Here is a 15953-nt window from a genome sequence, read left to right on the forward strand (position 1 = left end):
TGATGATTATGGTATAAAAGGAGCACTTAGAGAAGACAAGCCCACAGCAGAGATGCTTTACATTAGTGGGCATGGCTAAGAATTTGGAAGCTTCTTAATGCTTCAGGATCTCTGTGGATAACTTGTTAGAGGATCTGTATAAAACTAAAGTAACTGTAGTTAAGGTCTGAAATCACTCAAGGATGAAATAACTTTGAATTGCTAATTCACAGTTACAACTTGCTGTTTAGCACGGTCCTGGCACTTGAAGGCTGGAGAATGATAAATGTGATGCCAACGTGAAAAGACAGGTTCCTGAAACGTTTTGGGAATTACAGGCCAATATGCCTAATACCACTGGCTAATAACCAGGTGCATTATTAGACATTATAATAAATTAATTGCATTAAAGGACACCCAGATACATATGACCTATTTGGGAAGAGTCAATGTGACTTTTGTAAAATACTTTCCCAAGAAATACTTTCCAAAAAAGTACTTTCAAATACTTTGGAAACCTCCTGAAATTCTTTAATGTGACCAGCAATGTGGATAAGGGCGAACAAGCTGATGTCGTCTACTTGAATTTCCCAAAGGCTTTCAGAGAAGTACTTCACCAAAAGCTGTTGAGAAGCAGCTAGGCACCCTGAGAAAAGTGGTTAGGTCCTTTCATGGGTGTGTGATTGTTTAGAAATTGGAAATTGCGGTCAGAAGTGGACAGTTCTTGTACAGACAGGAAGTTGTCAGTGGAGGGAGCGTTGCAGAGCGCACTGTGGAGCCCTATCTTGGCAGGGAGCTGTCAAGTGGAAATCCGGAAAAGATACATGGGAGAGAAATACCTTGAGAGTTACTTAAATATACAGCAGCTATTCCTAGTTTAGGAAGTCTCCGAGCTGAAAATGGTATAAGGTTAGAAAAGTATCTGGAAGGAGTATTGTATTTGCTTTTCCCATTCTTACTTTCATTTAGGTGTCTACTAATTGACATCGTTGGAGACAGAATCCTGGAATATATTGTGGATTTGATCTGACGCTCTGTATCAAATTTTATGATTTCATGGAATCTAGTAGGGTTTAAAATCTATTTTAAAGGGCTGTAGGAGTAAGTAACAACTTCTGTCTAATGACGAGATGAAAATGGTAATATGGAGAGTCATTGGTGGCATTGATCTAAAACCCTGCCCTGATTGTTAACATGATTAAATACTTCAAGAACCAGAAGTGAAAGTGCTGGGAAATAAAATAGTTCTCCAATAGTTCTTAAGCAGTAGGAAGTTGTACATAGGTTTAAGAGCTTCGGAACACTTTTCTGTGGTTCTGGGTGGTTTGTTTGTTGTTTGGTTTTTTTCCATGGCAAGTACTAAAGAGGAATTGATATATAGCCAAACAAAGGTGTTTAATACTAACATTAAAGTTAATATACTATTCTTTGATCTGTCTATTTCAAATCAGTATACTGATTTTTCAGGTATAGTGTAACATAAAATTTAAAGCACATATTTTATCTGCATAATTCCTGTACAATTTTTTCTAAGAATCTGATTTGATAAGTGTATTTTTTCTTTTTCTTGATAGTGTATCAGTAAAAATATTGGACCAGGAAAAATTGAGAAGATTCCAAAAGAAAATGCATTCCTGAGCAAAGACTTAACAGTTAGTACTGTTTTCCCTTTATTACTTAAGGAAAGGTTATAAACTTAAAAGTATAATATCATAAAATATGTAAATTATTTTTTTTATTTCACCAGAAAAATTTAACCCTAAAACATGCCTAAAAATATATACAGTGGGTTTGAATTTAGAAAATAAACAAACTAAAATTTACCATCATAGAACAGACTGTTTTGAGGAGTTAACAGCCTGATTTAGAAAAGCAGTGGAGCTCTGATGTCACTGAGCATACTGGAGCACTCTAAAAAAGCCTATACAAAATGATAAAAATAACAAAACTGTTAATAATTAGGTGCTACTAAGGCTGATGAACACAGCATACATAAATTATGTTGTATTCATCTATTTCTGAAATAAACTGTTCATAGGAGAAATAAACTAATTACAAACCTAGTAGTTTTAAGATTGGATTTGATAACTTTATGAAAGAGGTTATTCACTGCAATTATATGAAACCTTTGTACTGTACATAATAATTTTTTAACGTTTCCTGTTCTAATACTTCATAAGAATACTCAAATACAAATAAACATTAAAAATGTTTATATTTTTAAAAAGTCTGGTTTGCTTTATGTGCAAACCTGCTTTCCCTGTGCTTTATGTCTTTCTATTCTCACCCTTCCATTCTTGCCTCTAGTTTAAGCTAACAGTTCTTTTAACATGCATAGCTTAAGTCTGTAAATAAATGTACTTTTGCTCCCTCAGCAAATGCATTTGGATATGTTGCTTGTGAACCTGCGAATGGAGTCTATGTTTCTGAAAGAGACTTTCAACATTAAGTGGGTTGCTCAGGCAGGACTGGTGGAGAACATTGAACAAATTGTCAAGGAATACAAACAAAGTCGAGGATTACTGGTAATGGTTTGGTGTACCCTATTTTAAAGTGTGCCTTTCTTTTTTTTTCCCAACAGAAAAGGTTATATAAACACAAGCTTTAATTTCTTTAACTAAAAATACATGGAAGGCTGGTATAGATGCAAAGTAAGTGAACATAAAAGCTGAAAATTAAATTGAAGAACTTAAAAAAGACGGAATATTAATTAAAACAATAATCGTTGAGTTTTATTTCTTTTGTGCCTAAAACTGAAACCCTGTAAGCGCAAACAAGCTTCCTGATGGAAAGCTGCTGTTCTGAAACTAGTTTCTGTATGCAATATATGGCATTCCTGGTATATTTTGTTTCAAGAACACAGTAAGTGTATCTTTTATTTAAGCTTTTTTATAACAGTCAGTAGTTCAGGGAGTATTTTATGTCCTTAATTATATTTAGTGACCCAGGATATTCAATTGCAATGTAGCTTTAATTTTACCCTGCTCTATTGTGTAATGTACTGAGCAACTTTGGTGTTTCCTATGTTAGCTTAGTATTTAGAACTTCTGTATTCAAATGTATAGGGAAGGTTATTGAAAGGTGCAGAAAATTGCTTGCATACATTCAAGTATTGATCGGTATGATAAAGCTGTTCAGCATGTCTAAATCTTGTTCAAACTTTGAACAAGAGTTCAGGAGGTGTAAAGCAAAATACAACTACCATCATTTGAGGTTGTTCATTAAAAGTCCATGCATACCTCTGAAAGAACTATCAGATCTGTGTTTGGGTTAAACTAATGCATCTGAGTATGTAAGCATGTGATTCAAAGAAATTCAGTACAGTATATAGACATACCAAGTGGCAAGGAGAGAGGAGGCTAGCTAGACCTCTGTCCCTGTCACTACTCTATTAAATTTGCAGAGTTTGTACTGTCAGATCTACTGAATTAAGGGAGGCAGTTAATGATGTATGATTTTGAGTTTGTTGCATAATATATTTAATAAGTGTATACTGGAGTCTTAATTACACTTACTCATCCATGGGCTAGGTAAGCTAAAATGATAATATCTTAAGATTGTGATGGATCTGAAATTTTTGAGGTCAAAATAACCTTTGTGATGACAGCAACTCTGCCTCAGCTGGGAAATAGAGCTATTATATGTATATAGTAGAATATCTGCTACCTCATTCCAAAATTCACTGCATCCTATCTATGGGGTTGTATTTTGTCTCTTTTGATCATTCAAACACTAATAGTGCCACTATAAGTTGGTCTATGAGCCTATTAAATAGAAGCGTGCTTTTTCTCCAGTGGTAAAGTTGTACATTTAAATTAAGTAACTGTATTACTCAAAGCCTGTGGATGATATAGGAGATACTCAGTGAGAAATAAATATATTTTCAGTTTTAATTATAATAATTGTTATTTCCTATTTGTTATAGGAAAAAGATTGTTCCTTTTACATAGAAGCATCCATATTGTTTGAATGATGTTATATCTTTACCTTTTTTTTTCCAGCCTCTCAAAGTTTGCATTCATGGTCCTCCTGGGGTTGGCAAATCTACCATTGCTGAAGAGCTCTGCAAACACTACAAGCTACATCACATTAAGATAAATGATGTCATGTCTGAAACAATAGCAAATCTGGTGTGTTGTTGTTTTCTAATATTGCTATTATTTTAACTTCTGTGATTTTACAGTGCTTGGCACCATTTAAAAATTAGTTATAATTCCATTATTTTAGAATGGAAATCTCTTTTGACATACTGATCACCTCTTGGGGGATGCACTGAACTCTTTTTAGAGACTGAAGGTTGCTCAGTATCTCACTGTCCAAGAGCATACATTAAATGACTTGTTTAATTTTTTTGTTTTCCTTGTATTACATCTGTGTATAAAAGAAATTTGACTATGGAATTTCTGAGCACATTCATATTTCTGATCTTGTCTTCAGGAGAACATTGTGGCTCCTAAAGAACTGTACTCTGACAGTGTGGGAGAAGAGGGAGAAGATGATGAAGAAGAGGAGGGTAAAAATGTAGAAGCATCACACGAGTTATTAGCTAGAATAAAAGAAAGCATGGAGCAGAATGCAGGTAGGAAATTCAAAGTACTAAGGTGGGATTTAGGTAACTAGTGCAACTCTATGCAAATGGAAGATCAGGAAGTAAATTGGTGCTTTAGAAATTTTCATCCTATTAAAAGCAAGAATCATGCCCTGTCCATTTGTACATACCTTATTTTAAAATAAAATACAATGTTTTACATTATACATTACATACCTTGTATATCAAAAGTGATACACTTTTTAAATAATGTGGTGCTTTTTTAATTGTAGTAGTTCCATCTTTCTACTTCTTTATACATTTTATATAATTCTTTTTACCTTAAAAGTTGATATATAAGTAACAACAGTACACTCAGAAGGATTAGATTCTTGCCCAGATTTTTTAAAAAACTTCATGTTTTCTTCTCAGAACAGGGAGCATAATTTATATTATATAAAGTAAAAAGTTAGTGAAGCATATCTTTATCAAATTTTCAAAAAAGAAAAGTATTCTAGTAAGAAAAAGAGTGCACTGTCATATGAAATTGTGGGTTTTTAAAATTACCTTATACCTCATTTTGGCCATTTCTAAAAAGTAAATAGTATTTACTGAAGCCTGTAAAGAATTTTAAAGTCTGCAGATTGAAAAAGGTCCATAAAAATTGCCATTAATGAAAAGTAATTATAATCTACATATGAATAAAGTCATATGTATGAATATGTACATGAGTATGAATAAATGTAGGTTTTGAATCAGTGCTTAACGTTTTCCGTGCAGTATAAAGTGATCACCCTTAAAAATGCATCCTATCACTAAAGGTTTACCTGATTTGGGTCTTGTGTATCTGCAAAGCAATGAACTTGCAACACACCCAAAAGCTTAAATAATGACATCTATAGCAGCATCTCTTCTACATGCCATGCTTTGTTGTTTAAAATAATAAAGCCTTTTAAAATAGTAACATACTTTTATGATTACAATGGTTTATAAATATTTAAGACTTTTAAAAGCTGAAGCAAAATAAAGTAGGAAACTGGAGTCAATGGTTGCAAAAGGACAAAAAATCTGGTCAAACCAAACTTTTTACTCTCACACATTTGTTCAGCAATGTAGGCCAAGTTAATAAACCACTTCATAGCTCAATCTATTGATCTGAAAATGAAACTTGTAAAATCTATCTCACGTTTGTTTTGCAAGACTATCTTTAAGTCTTACTGTTAATTGTAAATAGAAAACGATTGTTTTGTCACTTTTTTCCTATAAATATTTCTTTGCTGCCTCTATTAAAAGCTGATTGCGTTTTTCTAAAAAAAAAATTCATGTTTAGTATCCTTAAAGTTCTAATATTTATATCTTTATAAACTCAAATGTAATTTTATTTTATAGCTACTCATTTATATTCCATAGGCCTCTGACAACATGTAATATACAAATAGTAAGTCAAAATACATAAACTTTTTAGGGTCTAAATAGAAGTTTCTCTGATAAATGAATTAATAAAATAATGTCAGATATCTCTTTTCCATAAACTAGGTACCTATTAACCTTCTTTGTGTCTTAGGTCATCTAGATGATCAGTATGTTGTTAAATTTGTGAAGGATAAGCTCAAATCTATGCCTTGTAGGAATCAGGGATATGTTTTAGATGGGTTCCCAGAGACCTATGACCAGGCAAAAGATCTTTTTAATTGTAAGTACTGCTGCTTTTGGTTTTATTACTGCTTTTTGGTTTTATTGCCGCTAATATTGTCGTTATCATTATTGTTCTCAGTGCCATAGTATTAGAAGTGCATCAGCACTTGTCCTGGTTTCCGCTGGAATAGAGTTAATTTCCTCCCTAGTAGCTGGTACAGTGCTGTGTTTTGGATTTAACGTGAGAATAATGTTGATAACACACTGGTGTTTTAGTTGTTGCTAAGTAGTGCTTATCCTAAGTTAAAGATTGTTCAGTTTCCCATGCTCTGCCAGCAAGCAGGTGCACAGGCTGGGAGGGAGCATAGCAAGGACAGCTGACCCAAACTAGCAAAAGGGATATTCCATACCATAGAACGTCATGGCCAGTTTAGAAATTTGGGGGAGTTGGCTTGGAAGGGCAGATTGCTGCTTGGGCATTGGTCAGCAGGTGGTGAGCAACTGCATTGTGCATCACTTGGGTTTGGCGGGGGGTGGGGGGGGGGGGGTGTGTGGGGTGGTAGGTGTTTCTCTCTCTTCTCATTACATCATTATTATTATTATTATTATTATTATTATTATTATTTTATTTATTAAACTCTTCTTATCTCAACCCACAAGTTTTACTTTTTTTCCAGTTGTCCTCCCCATCCCACTGGGAGCAGGGGGGAATGAGTGAGCAGCTTAAGTTGCTGGCTGGGCTTAAACCATGACAGCACTGTAATGACTGCAGTGCAGTATACAAAACAAAGCTGTTTTCACATGATGCTTAAAATGTAAGAAGGATTGTAATGCAGCTTTTTTAATTTAATCACAGATAGTTTTCAGACTATATTTGCTGGCAAAGTACTAAGGAAATGCACAAATACGGAGGATGCTTTCTTGTTCTGTGTTGGTCTACTTCCCTCAAGCAAGTTCTAAAGCAGAATTTCCTCATAATATTTAAGGGCTGCTTAATGAGGGACGCAGCCAGTGCACCAATACATGTTTTGTGAGCCAGATTAGAGTGGGTATATTAGATCAGCTACAGTAGATATGACTTAGAGGAGCTCTGCGACATACACTTCAAATTGTGAGCAAGCACGGTCCATGCACTAAGAGCAAGAATCATCTCCATATGTAAATTACATCATGAGGTTTGAAGGAAAACTAAAACCAGTCTTGTTCAGTTTAATATGCTGGTCTGTAAATTTATCATGCTCAGCTGATGCTCTTTAGGCAGTTTTACTGACTATACAAAATAGCAGAGACTTAGTGGCAGAAACCATTTTAACCATCCTACTATAAAACATTTCTACTTACTGTTCTGAGCCCTGTCTCTGTTTTTGGCAGAAAAATATACTTGTCAGGAGGAGAGGCCAGGGTGTGGACAGCAGTAGGGACACATTTTAAAACTGTGTATGCATGTGCATACTTCCGCTGTATAGGCAAACAACTCTTAGTGTCCCAAGGTAGAATTAGTGTCCCAAGGTAGCAGTACAAATTACTTACTGAAGTCTCTAAACTGGTGTCCAGGTTAGATTAATTTCCAACAATTAGTATAATTTGAATGTACACAAACCTGTGTTTGTACTGGCACATTTTTAGCAAATATAATGATATTGTTGCTTCAAATGAAAATGTCGATAATTTCTTACTTTTGTTTTAGTGGAAAATGAAGATGAAGAAGAAGAAATTAAAGGCAAAATACCTAAATGTGATATATTACTCATACCTGGTAAGTTTGATAGATTTCTTTTTAAATAAACAGAGGAATTTTCAAGTACTGCTGCCACCAACGAGAGGTCTAAAATATCACTCCATCTGTTCATATTCAATTTAATATAAATAAATATCTAATTTGTGTAATGCTGCTGCCCTCTTATTTGAAAGTGAACAATTAATCAAAAGAAAGGTTTTGGTTCAGTTTGTGGGTGTTTTATTATTCTTCTTTTTTTTTTCTTTTTGTGAAAATACCATCAACTGTTGGCTGATAATAGTAGCTGCCTTTGTTGTCATTACAGCAGCTATTAATGGAATAAACATGAGCTCCTGAACTTGGCATATTAAAAACCCATAAGTTTATCTTTAGTGTGATATCTTGAAAGATGTTACCAAATTCATTTTAATGCATCAGTTAAGTTGGGAATTAAAATAGCGTGGTTTTCATCTATGCAGAAATGGATTCATCCTGGTGTTTTCGCTATTTTGATTTCTTTGAAAGTTTTGATTTCATTCAAACAATACATTTGGTATATTTTGCATTACAGATGTCTAGTTAGATAGTATAAAGGCTGAATATCTCAAATGCTTAGTGTTTCAGTAAATGATAATTTACTGGCTTCAGAAGAAGTGAAGGAAATTCAGAACTTTCTGAAAAATTCCCTAGTCCTTGCACATACATGAAGGTTTGATTTAAAAAGCAGACTTCTAACAAGTTTGTAACCACTTATGAGTTGCTTATTTCTGAAGTAAATAGTTTTTGTTATTCATAAACAAAACCACTTTTAGCCTCCATTTCAAAAGGAGAAATGTGAATTAATTATTATGATGTGCTGGAGAAATACCACTTTCTCTCCCATAACAAATACCTTAGGTATGGGTTTGTTGGATTGTTTGACTTGCAGGATTGTTGTTTAAAATCTGTTTTTAACACAAAATAGGTAAGAAAGAGGAAAAACAATAATATATGGGCACTGATAATGTGTTCTTCTTCACAGAATTTGTTATTTCTTTGACCGCATCTGATGAATTCCTTATAAACAGAATAATAAATCTGCCAGAGAGAATCGTTGCTGGAACTCATTATACCCAGGACCAGTTCCTGCAATCTTTGAATCTCTTCAGAGACTTAAACACAGAAGATAAGACTGTTCTCAACTATTTTGATGAACTTGAAATACATCCTCAGTTTATTGGTATGAAATAATAAAATTTAAAACATTGTGTTGTTACAAGTTTAACACTTGCGAAGATCATATAGTAAGTGTACATCTATAAATAATATTTTTATTTAAAATTGCAGAATACAGATACAACAATCATTTAATTATATACCTGCAAAAAATCTGTATACTCAGAAGGATTCTGATTTGTTCTCATACTGTTAACCTGTTTTAAAAAATAGGGGGTTTAATTGTTCATTTTTGTAGTCTAAATGATCAAAATAATTTTCTGACTTATGTTACAGACCTCCACACTGGCATGCTTCCAGATTGGTGTAATAGTATATTTTCATGGACTTTCAATATTATAGTTGCTTATATTTTTTTCTTTAGACTTACCCTCAGGTGCCATGACAATATATGGGTAATATGCAAATGATGAGGCATGAAAGAAAATTATTAGAAATTAAAGGTGGAAGGCTAGGGCTGGATCTGTTTTGCGCTCTACCTGTATGTGAGAAAATTTGTCGTCCCTACACACTATCTAGAAAATTGTGATCACTGGGAAATCTTGAGAAAATTACTATAATCTGATTATTCAAAAACAGTGAGATCAGGGTGACAGCATTCTTAAGAAAAATTGGGGGGGGGGTGGGGGGGGTGGGGAGAGAAAAGAAAGAACGGGGGGAAACCCTGCAACTAAAATCAAACTGCTGATAGTTGGAATGTCCATTTGAGATGAGTTATGACAAGTTAGTTGTTCAACAGCCTCAGTCATCATTGATTTCCTAAGTTTTTTTTTAATTTAATGTCAGCCATGGAGATTTTCTTGAGAGTAATACCATACATGTGTTGTTAGAAAGCATAGCAGAGGAAAAAAAATAGTGTTTTAGTATAATCATTTTAGAATTGAGGTAATTCTGCTACAGAAAGTAAAATAAGAAATGGTAAATATTAAGGTCTGATGCCATCAATTATTCATATTCTTATTTTATACACTTCTGGATATGCAAGTAGTAGCACTGTCCAAGACCATGTTTTATTTTGGTGGGGACTATAAAGTGTATACTCTGTGGTAGACTATTGCAGTGTTTTCTGTTAAGAATTATGCCCAAAGATTACTCTTAAACTCTAGTCCATTCCTAATAAGGAAAATCACTGGTCTACTAATTTTAATTATTGAGTTTTCACAGCTCTGACGTTCAGTGACTTCCAGATGATTTTCACATTCAGTTTATAGTGTTGATTCTTATCTTCAAAGGAGCATTGTCTTTAGGTCCTGTTTATCTCAGGAACTGCCTTTTTACCTATAATCACATCACTGGTTGTTACCCACCAAAGTATGCAAGGACATAGGCTTCTGTTGTAAAATGGTAAGGACAGATTACAAAGATAACTTCAGTGAGGAACTGAAGATCTGCCAATACCCCTCCATTCTAGCTAATGTTCCAGATGTTTTATCAGATCCATAAAATTAAGTAGCATCAGATTTAAGCAGACCACCAACTGCTTTCTCAGTCATACTCTGAAGGAATTTAGTGGGAACTGGTTAAAAAATTGTGTTTGATTTGTTAAGTATTGACTCAAATTAATCAAATGCTTCTTCCACTTTAATTTTAGAAAATCATAACATATGGCTTTATGAAATGCTTTTATGATTATTATTTTTTCTGAGTCTGAAATATGATTAGTACAAAGGAGTGGGCTTCAAGATTCTGGAAACCCTCCTTTGCTACAGTGACTCACTGAATGAAGTCTGCAAGTCAGTTATCTTGTTTCTTGTTTTTCTCATCTGCAAATTGGGGATGGTAACACAGGCATGTTAGATCATCTACAAAAAGGCATGGTAGAATTATAATAGCAATTTCCTTTGAAGATCTTAATTTACAAACTCCTTTTCTGGTGATCTTTCCTCTCAGCATCAGTGCTAACCTAATTTTTTATTTAAAAGGTATTTATTTGGGGGGATAAATCAGTTAATTATGATTGCTGTAATATTTGCATTGTAATCTTGCAAATAAGAAAAAAATGCAGTCTTTGACACCTCAAATTGAATGCTGAGAGAGTTCTTAGCAATACTTTAAATGACTAGAAAAGTGGTTTGCACTGTAATTTTTATAACCAGGTGCAGCTAAAATTGCAGAAACAATGGACTGCTTGACATAGAAAATGTATTATTCTTTTAATATGGAATACTTCAGGAATGTAATTCCTGATTTTTTGAAAGAAGAAGCTGTAAAAGATATTTTATTACGTAGAATTATGTTAGCTTTCTCCTCAATTCATTAGCAGAGTTTGTACTTCAGGTCCAAATCACAAACAGTTAGATTCTTGGAATAAAGGTGTTAGTATTAGACAGCTATCTTCCATCTGAATTAGTGATTAGAAAGAAATGAGAAGCATACTTTGCCAATGGCTTTCAAAATAACTTCATAAAGCAGAGGACTCTGGAGTAGGGACTACTGGCTTCTCATCTAAATTCTGTATTCCAGTTGTTCTGGGTTTTCCCCTTCCTCCGCTTGCTCTCCTTACCAATTTCTGTGCCTTTACATCTCCAGTCCCTTACCACTGAACGAACCTTTTATCTTTGTATTCTCTGGATACCTGAAATGCCCACTTTTCCTCTTTACCATGAACATTTCTATATCCTTTCTGCCAGATGCCTCCCCACACTGAATGCATTCAGAGCCCAGAAAACCTTGGAGACAATCTCCATTTTTCTGTGTTTTTTCTTTTCCTTCTTTTTTTGCAAGTTCAATATGCAAGTAGCCTCCAACAATTAAAAGGAAGAAGGAATGAAACGAAAGAGAAGGTCTCGCTCAGTCTCTATGCTCCTGCATGAAGCTACAGATTTGTTTTGTAGATATAACACAGTAAGAATTCAACTAGAGATGGGTCTATGTATTTGTAAATCTGTATGAGTGAAAACTTTGGAGTTTCTTGCCAAATCCTTACAACCTATTGTGTAACCTGCAGGGGAGAAGATAGAGCCAAAAGCTGATGGTTTTATGCATCTGGATAAGCTGATATAAGAGTAGTGACAAGAACATCTCTGATAGTTGAATGACCTCATTTTCAAGTTTCAAAACTTAGGAAAGCTGCAACTAATAAACAGAAGAGTTGTAAAAATTATTTTAATATATTTCTCCTTTACATCATCTTAAAATGACAAAGTATTTTAGCTGAAACTGTTGTCCTAAAAGCAGATTTGTTACCCAGTGTGCAACAGACCAATCTCACACACTCAGGAGAGATACTGCTTTTTATTCAGGCCTGGGTGCTCGGTGGACTTTCCACAAATCAAGCACACCAGGTTCATCAGGTGTGTCTCTTATACAGTAACAACTGCATATATTTTATTAAGCTACTCCTATCTAGTACGTATTCAAACTAATGCATATGCATAGGATTATATAACCATGACACATCAAATGCCTTCTGCGCATGTGCTGGGGTCTCGGGTGGTCTTCGGTGGTCATTTGGGGAGGCATCCTCTCCTCCCTTTGACCACTAAATCCCTCTGTATTGGGTCAATAGTTCATTTTCCTGCCAAGAGGGACGCATCATCAATCAGGAAGAATAGAAAGGACCAGAATGATCTTGGCTACTTCTCTAGGTATTATTAAAAATGTTTGAAGCTGAAAATGATTAACTAACTTAATTTAAAACAGGACTTTCTATAGCTGACATCAATATTTCCCTCTTTGAGACTTATGATGGTATTTAATATCCATCCTAAGTCTCACACTATTCCTTTGTAAATTCCTGGTCTACATAATGGATTGTTATTCTTCACCCAAATTATCAAAATATTTATAACCACTAGCAAATTCATTATTGTTTCTCCAAGAATACTATACTGTAACTTAATATTGGGTTTTCTTTAGTTTCAATTTTAAAGGTCCTTTGGCGTGGAAGTCCATAACGGGGGTGGTATCTTCTTTATTCTAGTATAGTGAATCTAGGATTCTACTCCCTGGAGCTTCACTGCAGTGTTTGTAGTCAGTAGCACTTGATAGGGTCCTCTCTACTTCTCCATGAGTGGTTTGTCTTTCCACATCCACAGATATACTGTCTCCCGGCTTGAAGGAGTGTACTGGTGAATCCAAAGGCACAGGAGCTTTAACCTGGATGTATTTATGGAGAGAGTTAATGACTTTGCCCAAAGATATTAAATAATCCCCCAAGATTTGTTCTCCTTTCAAGTACATCTGACTATCTTTTCCAGTCAAATTTGTAACACAAGGCCTTCCATACAATATTTCAAATGGACTAATCTTCTCTTTTGTCCTAGGTGTTATTCTGATTTTAAGTAATGCCAGAAGCAAGACTTCAATCCATTTCATCTGAGTTTCCTGACATAATTTTCTAATTTGTTGTTTGTTTGATTCATTCTTTCTACTTTCCCACTAGACTATGGTCTCCATGGAGTGTGTAGATCCTATTTTATATGTAAGAATTTAGAAATTTCCTATATGATTTCTACTACAAAATGGGGTCCCCTATCTGAATAAAATCCTTTGGGAAATCCAAACCTAGGTATTATGTCTTTCAAAAGCACTTTTACTACCTCCCTGGCTTTGTTTGGTGTGACACGAGAAAGCTTCTGACCAACCTGAGAAGGTATCAACAATTGATAATAAATATTTATATCCTTTACACTCTGGTAATTCAGAGAAATCAATTTGCCAGTAATTCCCAGGTATAAAACCTCTTCTTACCTCTCCTGGTAAGGGTCGTCTTTGAATTTTGGGATTATTCTTCAAACAGATTTCACAACCTTGTGTAATTTAGCAATTTTTAGCATGTTAATGCCTATGGCATTCATTCTCACCATTTCTACCAGGGCCTCAGTTCCCATATGAGTGATACCATGTGTTCTTTTCATAAGTTCCCTCATTATTTAAGGGGTAACTATACATTGTCCATCTGAAGCTTTCCACCATCCTTCAGGAGTCTTAATATATTTTAGAAACTCAGCCAATTTATCTTCTTTCTCTGTGTATTCAGGGACATTAACATTAAAAGCTCTTTCAGGAATTAAGGCTGCAATTTTTGTAAATGAAGCACCTCTTTTTGCAGTCTCATTCGTCTTTCGATTTTCTTTGATTATATCAGTCTGTCCAGATTGGTGTGCTCTGCAATGTATTACTGCCACTTCCTTTGGTTTATTGACTGCTTCGAGTAATCTCACAATTTCTTTGCTATATTTTATAGGATTTCTTTGTGGTGATAATAACCCTCTCCTTCCAAACTGCACCATGTGCATGTATTATTCCAAAAGCATGCTTGGAGTCAGTGTATATGTTGGCCTGCTTTCCTTCTGAAATCTCTAAAGCTCGGGTTAATGCAATTAGTTCAGCTTTCTGAGCAGAAGCATTCACTGGCAGCGACGTTGCCTCTATCTCTTCTTCCAGCAGCTGTGTCTGCCCCCAGCAGTATGTCATCTACATACTTTAATAAGGTAACATTAGCTTCCTTACCTTGCCACTGTTCCAGTTCTTTTGCAAGTATTTTACCAAAAATCATGGGGCTATTCTTGAATCCTTGGCAAAGCACTGCCCAGCATAACTGCATCTTTTATCCTGTCGAGGGACTTTCCCATTCAAAAGCAGTTTCTGACTTTGTTCTTCTACAGGGATGCAGAAAAAAGCATCTTTCAAGTCCAGTACTGTAAAATAAACATTACAATCAATAATAGTCATTAGCAAGATATAGGGATTAGGTACCACCGGATGGACATCCACTACTATTTGATTGATAGCTCTTAGATCTATCTATACTAATCTGTATTCCTGTGAATGTGGCTTTTTAACAGGTAGAATTGGAGTGTTATAGTCTGACTGGCACTCTCGCAACAGTCTGTACTTGAGGAAGTTGTTTATGATAGGTTCCAATCCAACACGGGCTTCCAATTTTATAGGGTACTGTTTTCATCTTACTGGCTTAGCTCTTGCCTTCAATTCTATTTTTACTGGTTCAGCAGATTTAGCTCTTCAGGTTTCTCAGTTGCCTATATGAAGGGAGTTACAGCATCTTCTATTTCTGCAAGAGAGTTGACTTCCTTTTCTTTGTCTTCTGCTGTCCCAAGTGTTCCTTTAGTACATATATCTGTGCTTCCCAGGCATTATTTTGCGGAATATGGACTCTTATTTTATTTGCATCAAAAGTTATTTGTGCCCCTAATTTATTCAACATGTCCCTTCCCATTAGAGGTGACAGGCATTCTGGCATGTATAAAAACTCATGTACAAACATCTTGTTACCAATTTTACACTCAGTCGGTTGGAAAAAGGGTTGTTGTGGTTTAAGCCCAGCCAGCAACTAAGCACCACGCAGCCGCTCACTTACTCCCCGCCCCCCCCAGCGGGATGGGGGAGAAAATAGGGAAAAGAAGTAAAACTCGTGGGTTGAGATAAGAACGGTTTAATAGAACAGAAAAGAAGAAACTAATAATGATAATAACCCTAATAAAATGACAACAGCAATAATAAAAGGATTGGAATGTACAAATGATGTGCAGTGCAATTGCTCACCACCCGCCGACCGACACCCAGCTAGTCCCGAGGGGCGATTCCCTGCCCCCACTTCCCAGTTCCTAAACTAGATGGGACGTCTCATGGTATGGAATACACCGTTGGCCAGTTTGGGTCAGCTGTCCTGGCTGTGTCCTGTGCCAACTTCTTGTGCCCCTCCAGCTTTCTCACTGGCGGGGCATGAGAAGCTGAAAAATCCTTGACTTCAGTCTAATCATTACTTAGCAACAACTGAAAACATCAGTGTTATCAACTTTCTTCTCATACTGAACTCAAAACATAGCACTATACCAGCTAGTAGGAAGACAGTTAACTCTATCCCAGCTGAAACCAGGACAAGGGTCTAACCTCTCATTTTCCCATTGTACCAAT

The 15953-nt window shown here is 35.3% G+C and overlaps 1 protein-coding gene across 3 annotated transcripts in view; it reads left to right on the top strand.

Annotated features, from left to right (window-relative positions):
* Positions 1-15953, top strand: part of AK7 (adenylate kinase 7) — a 32711-nt gene that overhangs the window by 10226 nt on the left and 6532 nt on the right. Inside the window, exons 9-15 of one of the 3 annotated variants that reach the window (XM_049828791.1) lie at positions 1554-1631; positions 2355-2504; positions 3981-4109; positions 4417-4558; positions 6072-6200; positions 7830-7898; positions 8881-9078. In XM_049828791.1, coding sequence (XP_049684748.1) covers positions 1554-1631; positions 2355-2504; positions 3981-4109; positions 4417-4558; positions 6072-6200; positions 7830-7898; positions 8881-9078 — 895 coding nt within the window. The remainder of the gene's footprint in view (positions 1-1553; positions 1632-2354; positions 2505-3980; positions 4110-4416; positions 4559-6071; positions 6201-7829; positions 7899-8880; positions 9079-15953) is intronic. The other 2 variants (XM_049828792.1, XM_049828793.1) reach the window with 2 other exon arrangements.

Source organism: Accipiter gentilis, chromosome 25 (genome assembly GCF_929443795.1).
Source record: "Accipiter gentilis chromosome 25, bAccGen1.1, whole genome shotgun sequence".
Taxonomy (NCBI): Eukaryota; Metazoa; Chordata; class Aves; order Accipitriformes; family Accipitridae; genus Astur; species Astur gentilis.